Raw genomic sequence first — 12,824 nt, forward strand, 5'->3', positions numbered from 1 at the left:
GCGTTAAATATATATATTAAACTGTAGAGAATAATTGCAGTTGAATGATGTAACTTCTGACAAACTGTACCCCACACTCCCTTAAACACCAGTCGCGTTCCGAAATCTACAGCAGAGCCCAATGTATATTTCTATTTCATTAATTAATAAAAATTCCTTCTAAAACACCACATTTTAGCAACCCTAAGATAACAAAATATATCAGATTGTACTCTACATGGAATAGTGGAATTATACATGGCTTTTCTTTGTTTTGATATCGGCATTATATATCAGCCATTTTCCGCCCTGCTCTCTAAATATTGGCATAGGCTTCTGCCATTGTAGAAGCCATATCGGTCGACCACTACTTTGTACTTGCAAACAGCGATGCAAGGAAGGGAAACTAACAGCAACCTAAGCTAAACTGGGATGGCCCGCTGGCTGTGGCTTGGGTCTGGCGTTGGTTGCTTCATGGTGTTGGCTGAGGGGGTGATTTGCATATGACAAGCTAGTCAATACCATGGAGCCAATGGTCCAAATAAAATATAGGAACATTACAGATAGATCCATCCATCCATCGTCAACCGCTTATCGTGTGTACAGGGTCGCTGGGGGCTGGAGCCAATCCCAGCTTATATCGGGCGAAAGGCTGAGTTCTTGACAATCAACTAGGCTCAGTGGAATATTCCTTGAACTTTATCCAAGATCCTCAGTAGACGCAGTACACACCTTCAAAGAGAGTATTTAGCAAACATCCTTAAAGCAAAAATAAAGTTTTGCTATGCAGCTACATGTGAAAATTTCTGACTTATACTATCAGAGCAGTGAGATGGAATTACTGTTTAGTAGAAGGTCTTCCAGTGGTGCTTAATCATGCACCGCCTGCAGCACTAAACCCACTTCTTATTCCCCCTGGCCTCCAGCTTACAGCAAACATGTAAAAGTCAAGAGAGCAGTTCATGGTACCCAGCAGAATATAAAACACTGAGCATGTACGATAAATAAAGTACTGTGTAGTGTAGCACTGTGCCATTAGTGAGTCAGTGTTTCATGAATGAAACAAAACTGGCCATGTTTTCAGACTGCTGTCCTTGCACTCTTTTCTTTAATGATAGTCTCATTTTTATGGCCATAAAATGTATCCAGCCCATGAAGGACCGTGTTGCTTTCAATTCAAGGATAAAATGCACTTGGAAGGTTTTGGCACAACAGCGGCCCCAGTCTCTATCTAGAGATGTAGCGAACTGATGTGATGGTCTTTTCTTCATTGTGACTGGTTCAGTTTGCATCTCCACAGCTATCTGTAGGCAACAGGCAAATAATCTTTTTCTATTTCTGCTTTGATAGTCATGATGGTACATTGTTTTGATGAGTTATAATAACTGGATTCAAAGCATGAGTCAGCTTTCAGTGAAGGCTACTCAGCACAAGTCAGATATGTATGGATATATGAGAATGCAGTTTTCAGGTCATAGTCATATTAAATACAGTCTGAATCTGATATTGCTTTAATTATATTCCCCCATTATTTGTGTTTACATACTTTTATTCACTTTAAGCAACAGTTGAAATGTTCACCTTGTGTCATTACTGTTAGAGCAATGCATTTTCAACTTTCCTCATGTTGTCCTCACTATCAAAACTACTCTCTACTGGCATTGGAAACACAAGCTGCCCATGCTGGTCAATCACAGATCTTGTGATCCTCTCATGGTATCTCAGCAGCCGCTGTAGTCCCATAGTTTTCAGTAGCAACTTGGAGTAAGCCATTTACTGACATTACACTGGACACTTGATGTTGTGTCCCACTAATCACTAGTATCTAAGCCAACACCATTTGGCTACTGAACAATCAGTATCATAGCTGGCATGTATCAGCTGTTGCTCCTAAAACCTCTACCAGCTTATGGTGCGTTTTAAGTAAATCTAGGCTAGAAAAAGTAACTGTAGCTTTGTCAATGTTTGACGTAACCTACATATCCATTGAACGTGCCAAGCAGAACTGGTGTGTGGAAACATGGATATTCAGAAAACTGTCTTTTGACAGAATAAAAACTCAGCTGTGGCCTCACAATCTCAGCCAGCTAGCTTGTTGACTCTCACCTCATCAGTGGAGTTTGCATGGCTGCTCATCTCAAAAAGAAAATGAGCATTTTTCCAAGAACAAATACACACAAAATATACACAGCCATTCTGACTATGGAGTTTCTCCCTCTATATCTCCCTCAGAGCATGACGAGTGTGCCAGCAGTCAGAATTTGTGTGATGAGAACGCCATCTGCACCAACACCATCAGAGGACACCTGTGTACCTGCAAGCCGGGCTACGTGGGCAACGGCACCATCTGCAGAGGTACGTTCCTGCCTTGGAACAACCCTCCAGACACAAACACACACAAAAACAGACCAAAAACCTTTCTCCAAATCCATTGATGGTGGCTGAACCTCTGCTCTATAACATCATGGGCGGTCTGGTTCACTTCTTTCACATCACCTAACCAGACAGCAGCTGCTACAGAGATGGTGGCAATTGATTCTGGACCAGTTTCAGCCTCATCCCTCACGGCTCACCCTGCTCCATGTTGACCTGTCGCTCCACCCAGGCGCCTCGCTTGATTGGCCCTACAGAATCATACAGATTGAGGAAAGGAAGAGGGTGGAAATGAGAAATGTTTTCTATGAAGTGTGTGTTACAATATGTAAACAAAAGAATTTAATCTCTTTTTAAAAGCCTCTATTAAGGCTACTGCAGCCTGTTTTAGTACACTCCAGCCTAATAGCTAAGGCACTTGTTGGTCTTCAAAAAATGACAACAGGGACAGTCAATGGTTAAATCAAAGTGGAAAAGTGCTTCAATAAAATAAAAATAAATCCTGAACTGGATACTTAACTCAGCATAGTGCAGCATTTCATAAGCAATAATTTGGCAAAAGTTTTTTAGACATCTAGGTAACATATCCTCTGAACAGCATTTCAAGGACTATATCAACGCAGTTAACACCTGCTTTATGTAACCTGGTAATCTGTAAAATCTCTAATAATAATTTTATGTATATAGCGCTTTTTTAAACACACAGTTACACAGTTCTTCAGATATGGTCAAATACAAATATGCAAATACAAGTATGCATCCTTACATACAACCATACACACCACCATACATAGTGCATACATAGATTCACATACATATGCAAAATACAAATACAAGATTAACATACAGCCAAAATAAACAAACTTATGTCAGAGTTTTTATAAGAATCCTAACCTGTAGAAATGAGTTTTCAGCAGCAGACAACAACAGATTGAGCAGACCTCATGAATGGGAAAGGCTATTCCAGAGTTTAGGAGCTACAACCAAACAACTAGTATTTGTCAACAGCCTAGTTGCTGTATTTTGCACTAGGTGAAGACGGGCTAAAGAGGACTGAGCAATGCAAGTAAAGAGCGGGTTACAGTAGTGTAAATGAGAAAAGATTACAGTATGTACTAGAAGTTCAATGTTTTCAGCTGATAATATAGCTTAGATTTTAGCAATAGCTCTCAACTGGAATAAACAAGACTGAATGAGCTTAGTTAAATGGGGTTCAAAGTTCAAATGTTGGTCAAACAGAATACCAAGATTCTTGAGGCGGTCTTGATATTGCTAGCTAGCTAGGAGGCCAATATAGTGACCTGGCCTCCTTTGTGAAACAATCAAGGCTGATCATAAGGAGCTCATTTTTGTCAGAATTAGAGATAGAGGAAATTTTCAGACATCCAGAAGTTTATAACTGAAGCTAGTACGTAAACTTTATTTGTATAGCCTTTTTCGTGACGGTCACAAAATGCTTCACAACAATATTAACATTTAAGGAACAAAAACAGATAACGGATGAGATAAAATGACCACCCGAGCCAAGTGAGCTATAAAACAGCCTGTGATAAAAATAAATAATTGCGCATCATCTAGTAAGATACATGATAAATATGCAGTAAGTGGTAAAATAATTCACAATTAATACATAGCAGGTAAAAGAATCTGGTGCATGCAGGTTAACCAAATGCATGTTTAAACAGGTGTGTCTTTAGCTGCTTTTTGAAGGAATCTACAGAAGAGTCCTGATGTTTTAAATCAACGGCAGGACTTCAGAGGCATGATACACCTGTAAAGCACAGTGACTTACAAAATATGGTGATTAAAAGTGAATCAAGCTTTGTATAACCCCTACTGGTCCATTTCAAGGTTTCAGCTTTGGTCAAATGTGTCTAAAAACAAACATCCTGCCATTTAAAGTAAGTTTTGAAAGTTCTTGAACATGCTGATATAACAACCTTGAGATGTTACCTAGTTTCAGTAGCTTGTCACAATCAAGATGTCTGGCCAGTTAACATTGGCCTTTGGCTTGAACTAGCCATTTGTATTGTAGGCCAATTCAAAATAGGCATCTTTAAAAAAAACTCTCTGAGCAAGTTATTGAATAACATCAGTCAATGCTCTTCATTTTTATAACAAGAGTGACTTATTGCTGTTTTATTATACCAAAATTAGTTCCCATTCAGGGGAAGCTGCACTGTGTTAAATGACTCCTTTATCAAACAGAAAATTGCATTTATGCTTGTTTACAAGTTACATGAAAAGCACTTGCAGTGGCATTTGTTAGTGAATATTTGTGGAGAGTTGTGTGGCTGTTTACATGCCCTCTGACATTCTTAGGTGTATATGTGTGCACATGCAACCTTCAAATTTGACTCTCTGGTTATGTGTCCACTCCAAGCCAAGTACTGTATGAACTATATTTAACTGTATATTTACACTGAAGGCTGCCCAGTGGGACCTTGGCAGCAGGTTTGGGGCAGCTGAAGCAGGACAGTCAACAGCAGTTCATCTAAGCCTGTTATAGAGTCTGGGGAGACTCATTAGAGCATTCGCAGCTTCTACAAGCCAGAGGAGAGTCACAGCTCGTGCTCCCTGATGTACAACAGATATCAGTAGGGTCCATCATCAGAGCTGCAGAAACAGGAGCATCATCCAGGGAGCTGGACTCCCCTGTTCACACACTGGAGCCAGTGAGGTGAAGAGAGGGAAACACACAGTGTGTATTCAGTTTTCTAAAGCTCTGTGATGCAAGATCTTTTTCCTTGATATTAGGGTTGTGTTTTTATTAACATTAAGAGTAATGTATGTAACATTGCAATTTTTCATCATTTAGCCAATGTGCAGATAGGCAGAACATTGTAGCACACAAGTCGAATGTCAATCATTGAAATTTAATACTGGATTTAGTTTGCAGAGGTGGGTAGTAACGAGTTACATTTATTCCGTTATATGTACTCAAGTAACCTTTTTATATTTGTCAGTAGTTTTATTGCATCATACTTTTACTCTTATTTGAGTAGTTTTTAAGAAAAAAATCATTACTTTCACATATGGATACATTCATCATGCTACTTCGCTACTTCAGTCAAGCATCTACATGACTCTGTTAGAGAAGAATAATGGTTGAAGCTACAGCATGGTAGTATGGCTTTCAAATGGTGCTAGCAGCTAATATCTAGGCTACAGATTCAAATTTAGCGCAACGTGCAGCCAAGCCCGTCTCATCCTTGTCAGGATTTCTCAAAGCATCGGTATCTGACGCCCTGAGATGAGACCGTGTTGGTGCAGCGGGTTTCGGCCGTGAAGTCAGTAGGCCACACCGTGCTGACACTGAGCTGACAGAGAGCAGTGTCTGTTGAGTTAATGCTAATGTTTAATAGTAAATAGCTACACGCAGTGTATCATGCATAAAAAACTGCTCCTGCTTTCTGCCTTAAAGTAAATATTCAAGCTGACAGTGTAGAAGCAGTTTACATTTAACTAGTCATGCTTATTAGTGTAGCCTGATGAAGACAGACCAAATTAGGCACACAAAAAAGACAAACTACTCTTAAGGGTTTTTTTTCTTAAGTTACTCACTACTCAATTGTTTTAGTAAATACTTTTGTACTTGAGTAGTTATTTTGATGGCCACTTTTACTTCTATTTGAGTACTTCTTTTTGCAAAGTAATAGTACTTTTACTTAAAGAGGTGGTATTTTGCTTTTTGGCTTTTTCCCCTCTCCTTTAATGAGTTATATACCTTTTTTGTGCATGAAATATGTTTACAAAGTGAAAAAGCCCAAAGTCCAGCCCAAAGGGAGTTCCCATCTCCCACAGAACTCTGAACTGCCTGAAAACAGCTCGTTTGTAGTCCAGCCGCTTCCCTTTGGATGAAAGCTAAATGTGCCTCATAACGCTCGCCAAGCGGCTAGTCCGACACGCCCTCAAAAACACTGAGCTTCAGCACACAGCTCTCCTCTCCCTTCCACACACTAGCTACCCTCCAGGTAGTCAATGGATTTAAAACTTTTTTTTAACTTTATGGATGAAAGATACATTTGTTACAGATTAATAACTCACCACTCTGAAACTCTTGCTCCAGTCCATGTTGCTAAGCTGGTCGGCAACATCTTCAGCTGAACCGAAGCCTTGTTTACGGGCTTCTTACCGATCCGCCCTTCTCTGCTTCTGATTGGCGAGTAGTCCTTAACTAGGAACTGCGCATGTGCAACACCCAACAAAGATCATTTAGAGACAAGATGTATCGCTCCATAGCTAAAACAAAGTGTTCAACACAGGGTGAAAAGAGGAGCTGCAGCAATGTGCTGTATGACAAAAAAGATTGTGTTTTTTGGAAAATTAAACCATTTAAACCTGTTTTGGTACAACCCCTAAATAGGATTTTGAACCTGAAAATGAGCATAATACCACCTCTTTAAGTACAGTTTTTGGCTACTCTACCCACCTCTGCAGATTGGATTTATTATTTTTTAACCCAAACTCCAGTGGATTTATAGTCCAACAGTAACTATTAAAGCATTATAACAAGACTTGTGAGACAAGGTGGAAATCATAGCCATGCCCATTAAAAACAGTTTTTCAGGGGGGGGTGCGGGACACCGCGGGGGACAGACTGATTCTTACTGCTGAATCATTAATCGCTTTAATAGCTAATCCCTGATGCTCTGCATGATCCATGATGATAGAGAAATATAGAAATTAATGTCAATAAAGCATGCTGTTAATATTTTAGAGACCCCCAAAATATCACAAATCAACAACCAGAGTAGTGGAGATTCAGCCAAACTAATGGGAAAATAAATTAAAATCGCAGAAAAAATAGAGACTGCTGCAATAATTTTAATTTACTTTTTTCTTCTGAAGAATAAACAAGACTTAGAATCTCACCAAGCAATCCATGATGCAGTTAAGTCAGTACTCAAAAAGTAGAGTTTTTGCAGCCCCACTCATGTCTAGAGCTCAATTTGTAAATAAAGAGATCCCATGAGCTCGGAAGCCCTTTCATGTAATTTTCATAACTGTGTGCTTATGGTTGGCTGCTGTCCAAGAGATGGGAATATCATTATGCTTAAGTGGACTTTGATTTTCCAAACTACTTAAACACGATCTCAATAACCTTCCAGCTAAATATGTTGCATCATGTGATATCAGTCACTGTGAAGGAGCCATCACCAGATGAGACCAGTCCTAATAGGCAACCTCAGTGATGGTTCTACCAACACAGAACAACTGCAGTTTACGAGCCTGGAACCTCTGTAAAATGCAATTTTTTTTGTTTGTCCGTTGATTTTCTAAAACCTGATGTAGAATGTAGTTCTATTCACAACCTACTTGAGAGTCCCTAAAATTCCCAGTTAAAGTTTAAAACCAAAATCTAGAATGCTGGTCTGAGCACCTTTTGTGATATTTTAATCATATTTTAATTTATTTTACAGAGGTTAAATTAAAACAGAGTTCATTTTGACCCTCTTGCCATGTTCAAATATGATTTCTCACCCATTAAGTCACGCTCTGTGTCTGCACTGCAGCTCATCACCGTGACAGCTAATAATGTTGTCATTAGAAGGACAGGACAGAAGAAAGCATGTCAGTCAATGATTAGCGAAGGAAAGTGTGTCATGTCATGCTGCAGGTGGACGTGTGTGTGTGTGTGTGTGTGTGTGAGAGTGATAGATGGAGTCAGTGCAAGGGGCCAGCTATAAATTACTAGAAGGAAATCAAGAAGAGGAAAATGAGGCAGAGGGTAAAAGCAAAGACAACAATAGAGGAAAGAGACAGAAAACGACAGGAGAAGGAAAAAGAAGTAGGTGTTTTCAACTGCACCCACCCACCTCAACCCTTCTGTAACGCAGGCGGCAGGTAGGAGGCAGGTCTAGGAGAGATCAATGCAATTTGCAAAGTGCCTTCCACACAGTTTCTGTCACTGGATTATCTCCAGGCTCATTCTACACACACACACACACACACACACACACACCTGCAGACAATATACAACCTGACTGTAGTGGTACCTCCACATTTATAACTCTGGATCTCACGGTCAGTGTGCAAATGCTGGAACAAAGTATCTAGAGAGAAATGTCTCAAACAATGTTTAGAATATGAATTATGGAATATAAATACATGGAAATTACTGAACATGGTGGAAAGCCTCTTCTTCATGCTGGAATATGAAATACACTATGGTAAATGGACACCAGAACAGAGCATGTGGGCGCCTTGACATTACACCCATGCATGATTATTCACCACGTCATAAACCATGGACATTAATCCGCTGCTGTTACAGCCTCCACTCTTCTGGGAAGTCTAAGGAACCCCGTTGCAAGGATTTGCTCCCATTAAGAGCATTAGTGAGGTTGGGCACTGACTTTGGGCAATTAGGTTTTAATTCATTCAAGTTGTTGGATGGGGTTGAGGTCAGGGATCTGTGCAGACCAGTCAAGTTCATTCACATTAAACATTTTTTTGTAAATTTGTGTACTGGGGATTCTTATGTTGACACAGGAAAGGGGCCTCTCCCAAACAGTTGGCAGACAAGTGCAAATAAGGGCTCTATCACAAACAATGAGATGCACTCCCAGACCAAACATACATGGATGTGTCCACATATTTTTGGACATATAGTGTAGCTAATGTATGATCATCCATTATATAGAGACCACTCATGACAGTTTCAATCATACTCACTGATATTTGTCAGGAGCAGGTCAGAAAATTCTGTGTTTTTTTAATAATATCATTATAACTTCCTACATCTTACCTATTCTATTCTGGCCAATTAGTATTATGCGAACAGGGAGTTGGAGAAATCGGCCTCTATTTTCCCCTCCCCCTGAGATCTCATTACCGTGTGATGGCGACAGTGTTGGCCAATCGACCTGTGCCTCCCATTTCATTCCCCTCATACATCACCGCGGCACTCTAAGGAATAAGGGAAATTAGTCTGAATACAACTGCAGCACATCAGCCTGTCCCTGCTAATGTTAATAAGGCAAAGGTGTGTTTAGCCAGCCTTGAGCAATGAGTCCATAGTAGACGGGACAAAATCAGGTTTTGAAACAGAGACTATGTGATTAACTTGACATGTTAAAAGCTAAATAGGTGATGAACACCCTTGAGTGACAATGGCTTATTTCCTTAACATTTTCAACAATTCCACTGCGGCACTTGAAATGGTTTACAAGAAAGAGCTTTTTACTTGCACAGATATAATTTGACCTTTTGCATTTGTTGTGAGGAGGACGACAAGGACCACTACAGCTGTGGCTTTGCATACTCAATGACTTTAAACTCTAAATTTCAATATTTTTTTTTACCAAACCTTAATAAATACCAACATCTCCCTGAATGTTCAGCAACCTCTGTAGAGTGGGACTGGACTGTTGCTGTTTAGCTATGATTTAAGTGGAAGAACCCACAGCACTGAGTTTCTGTTACTGAAAATACATCATGTCTGCTTACATTATAGGTCTGTGGGTGTACAGATTTGTATCTACAATTAATCCCCCTCTGTTAGATTGTCGGTGCAAAAATGCAGCTCTAGAAAGATGCCCACACTTGTTGATTCTGGTTGAATGACAATATCATCTTGTGGTCCCCAACAGAAAAATTACAGCTTTGGTCTTCTTTTTTTTTTTATACTAAGTTTTCCCGACAAGCAACCTAGTGTGGTCGTGTGAATAATGGCTGTCTCTCTCTCACCTCACATCTCATTTCTATTACAGCAGAGTAATTATGGCTAATATTGTTGCTACAGCAATGCCATGCCCTTTCGGTGACTGTTAGCGACACAATGGATTTGCCTGCTGCTGATATTATGCAAACAGACAATAGATGGAGAAGTGCTGCTATTGTAGTGGCTCATTCTTTTCAGGCTGCTGCAGACAGCTGTTTAAAAACACAATTTAAAATCTTAAGTTTAAAATGACTGTATTCATCTCTGCTTGAGATATTTTCCAATCCAAAATGTTACACACAACTACGCTGGATAAACCTAGCTTGTTAGTGCACTTTGTAATCACATGCTCAACTTCAAATTTAACTCCACATCTGCAAGGTACCCAGCACCTAGCAGGCCTGCAGCTGACCCCCAGGCTGCCTGCTGTGACTGGGCTGATTGCAAAGGCACATAAAGAAAGGCCTCCATCTCAAGAGCCCATTTTACTGCTATTGATTGTCTGGGCTGACAGGAACTGAGAAGAAATGAGGGGTTAAGACTCTCTCTACCTTAACTTACTCTTTCTTCCTCCATTCCTCTCTCTTTATCTCCCCCCTCCTTTTATATTGTAATTCTTGTAGGGAGAAAAAAGACTACCATTATGTCATGTCCCTCAGAGCACAATAAATAAGCCACAATAGTTCAATCGGAGCACGGCCTAACATTATAGATCAGCATTGTTCCCACTGCCAGCCTAATGATCATCAGCCTATTGCAGAGCCTTTGTCGGCAGCAGAATGAGTGAGCTAATCTTGTTAATGGTCCGTTTCATTCCCTTGGACTGGTTTGTATAGACAAAGGGGTTTTAAATAGAGAGGATTTGAGTAGCGAGTCTAAACAGCAGCTCAGAGGACAAAGACATTGACTCGTGCTTTTCTCATCTTGCTATGAGAGCTAATCACAGAGGAATCACGTTAGAACCAGCTAGCAGCAAGCAGTGAAACCCAGGCTAATGTATTCTGAGAGATGGAGGGCGGGGGGTGTTTGCTGCAGGGAGGAGAGAGGGAGAGAGTGAGAAGTGAGAGGGGAGGGGGTTGGGGTGTTTGATTCAGCCTTCATTTCCCCTACAAGTCTGAGGCATTTAATTTTCTGTTTACATAATTATTGCTCCCCTTCATCCTTTTATGATAGGAACAACACATTTAGCGGTTTCTCTGCTGTGTAGTTCTCTGCTAGAGGGCACAGTGTTTTACAACATTTAATTGGGTGAAAACCACAGTATCTGAAGTTATGATTAATTGCAAATGTGGAAAAAAATGTACCAAAAAAAAAACATGTAGTACTGTGTTTTTAAGCTTTGTAGCAATTATCATTTGAGGCAATTATTTTTAGTCTGTGCCCTGCTGTTAGATGTAGCTGCTGTGCAGCAAAGAGAAAAATTATCTCTTGTGTTCAGCTGTATCAGATCCATTCTTGTAATGGAATTCTTGTTATTTAATGCACCCGGCAAAAAATCTAGCGTGCTGTCCTAATTCTATCTTCTCCGTTGTGTTTTTTGTCTTCAATCAGTCTTGCATCAGTGATACTCTGCAGAATTAAATCTGTCCAAATAATACTTTTTGTTTAACATGGAGATGCTTGTCAGTGATACTAGTTATTAAATTCTAGCGTTTTCTGCAACGGCAATGCTAAAGCATTTTAATAGTACTTTGTAATATGTAATATGTATTACTTTACTGTTAGAGCTGTAGACATGAGATATGGACTCCCTTATGATCCCTTAAATTGAAGCTTTATTTTTTTCTTTATCACAGATTATGGTCTTAGTGTGGACTATTTAAGGAGATTGTTGAAGGCTTGTGGAGGTTTAAGCAACCTGGACTTGGTATCTTCTGTAAATATTACTGATGTCATATAATTTGCATTTATCTGCAAATTAAAGAAAACACAAAAACACTTACTGCATTTGTGGGTGTTATTAAACAATGAAAGACGAGCAGTGCGATATAACACACCACATGTAATTTCACAAACACCTAAAATAAAACATTCATTAGTTTCATTTTAAAATGGAGATACTGGAAAAAGGAAGTTGTTCTGATTAGACCCTTCGTCAATTTCTATGTTTTTATGCAGTAGTCTGCCCCCCATTCTCAAGTCATTCAATAGCAGCTAGGCTCTATTGAGTTAGGAAATCTTTATATACTGTAAAAGTGAATAAAAATAATTGACAACTTGCCTTAATAGGAACAAGTGTACAACACTGGGTATGTGTGTAGATGTCATGATAAATAATACATTAGTTTATCTGTTGATAAATTTGTGCTCAGCATCTCATGTTAGCTTAATTTCTCTAGATGATTTCTCCCTTGTTCAATAAACTGAAAATTCAAGGAAAATACATTTTGCTCAGCACCAAATGCGTCACACTCATCATTCTCTAAATTACAGGAAATTTAATTTACAACCTGCATTAATAGCATAAAGAAATTCACCTGGTACATAGCTGCAGCATAAAAAAGCCTGTTTTCAAACAGAGACGGGGTATCGACTGGGAGTGAAAAGCACAAAGCCTAGAGGCTCTGGGCTCCAAAACACTTTAGTTCAAATCTGTGGGCCCTGACTGATTTATGGCAGGCTGTAGGCTACACAAACACACACACAGACACACACATAAATAACATATAGACAAGTAGAGGAAATAACTGACTAAGAAAAACACTTTGCAACTTAAGCTTGTATAGTCCAATAATGTTTACTCACAGCCATTGCTGGAGATTTTACTTTTAAAAGGTAATCCATTAGTAATAACTTCTTTCTTAAA

The 12,824-nt window shown here is 39.5% G+C and overlaps 1 protein-coding gene across 3 annotated transcripts in view; it reads left to right on the top strand.

The window, feature by feature from the left end:
• Positions 1-12,824, top strand: part of LOC119890330 (protein kinase C-binding protein NELL1-like) — a 284,276-nt gene that overhangs the window by 223,727 nt on the left and 47,725 nt on the right. For 2 of the 3 annotated variants that reach the window (XM_038701548.1, XM_038701546.1), the window contains exon 14: positions 2,212-2,334. The exons of the other annotated variant lie outside the window; for it this stretch is intronic. In XM_038701548.1, the coding sequence (XP_038557476.1) occupies positions 2,212-2,334 (123 nt within the window). The remainder of the gene's footprint in view (positions 1-2,211; positions 2,335-12,824) is intronic. 3 annotated transcript variants of the gene reach the window in all.

Source organism: Micropterus salmoides, unplaced genomic scaffold (genome assembly GCF_014851395.1).
Source record: "Micropterus salmoides isolate LMB-PRFRI ecotype aquatic unplaced genomic scaffold, ASM1485139v1 Ms_hic_scaffold_6, whole genome shotgun sequence".
Lineage (NCBI taxonomy): Eukaryota > Metazoa > Chordata > Actinopteri > Centrarchiformes > Centrarchidae > Micropterus > Micropterus salmoides.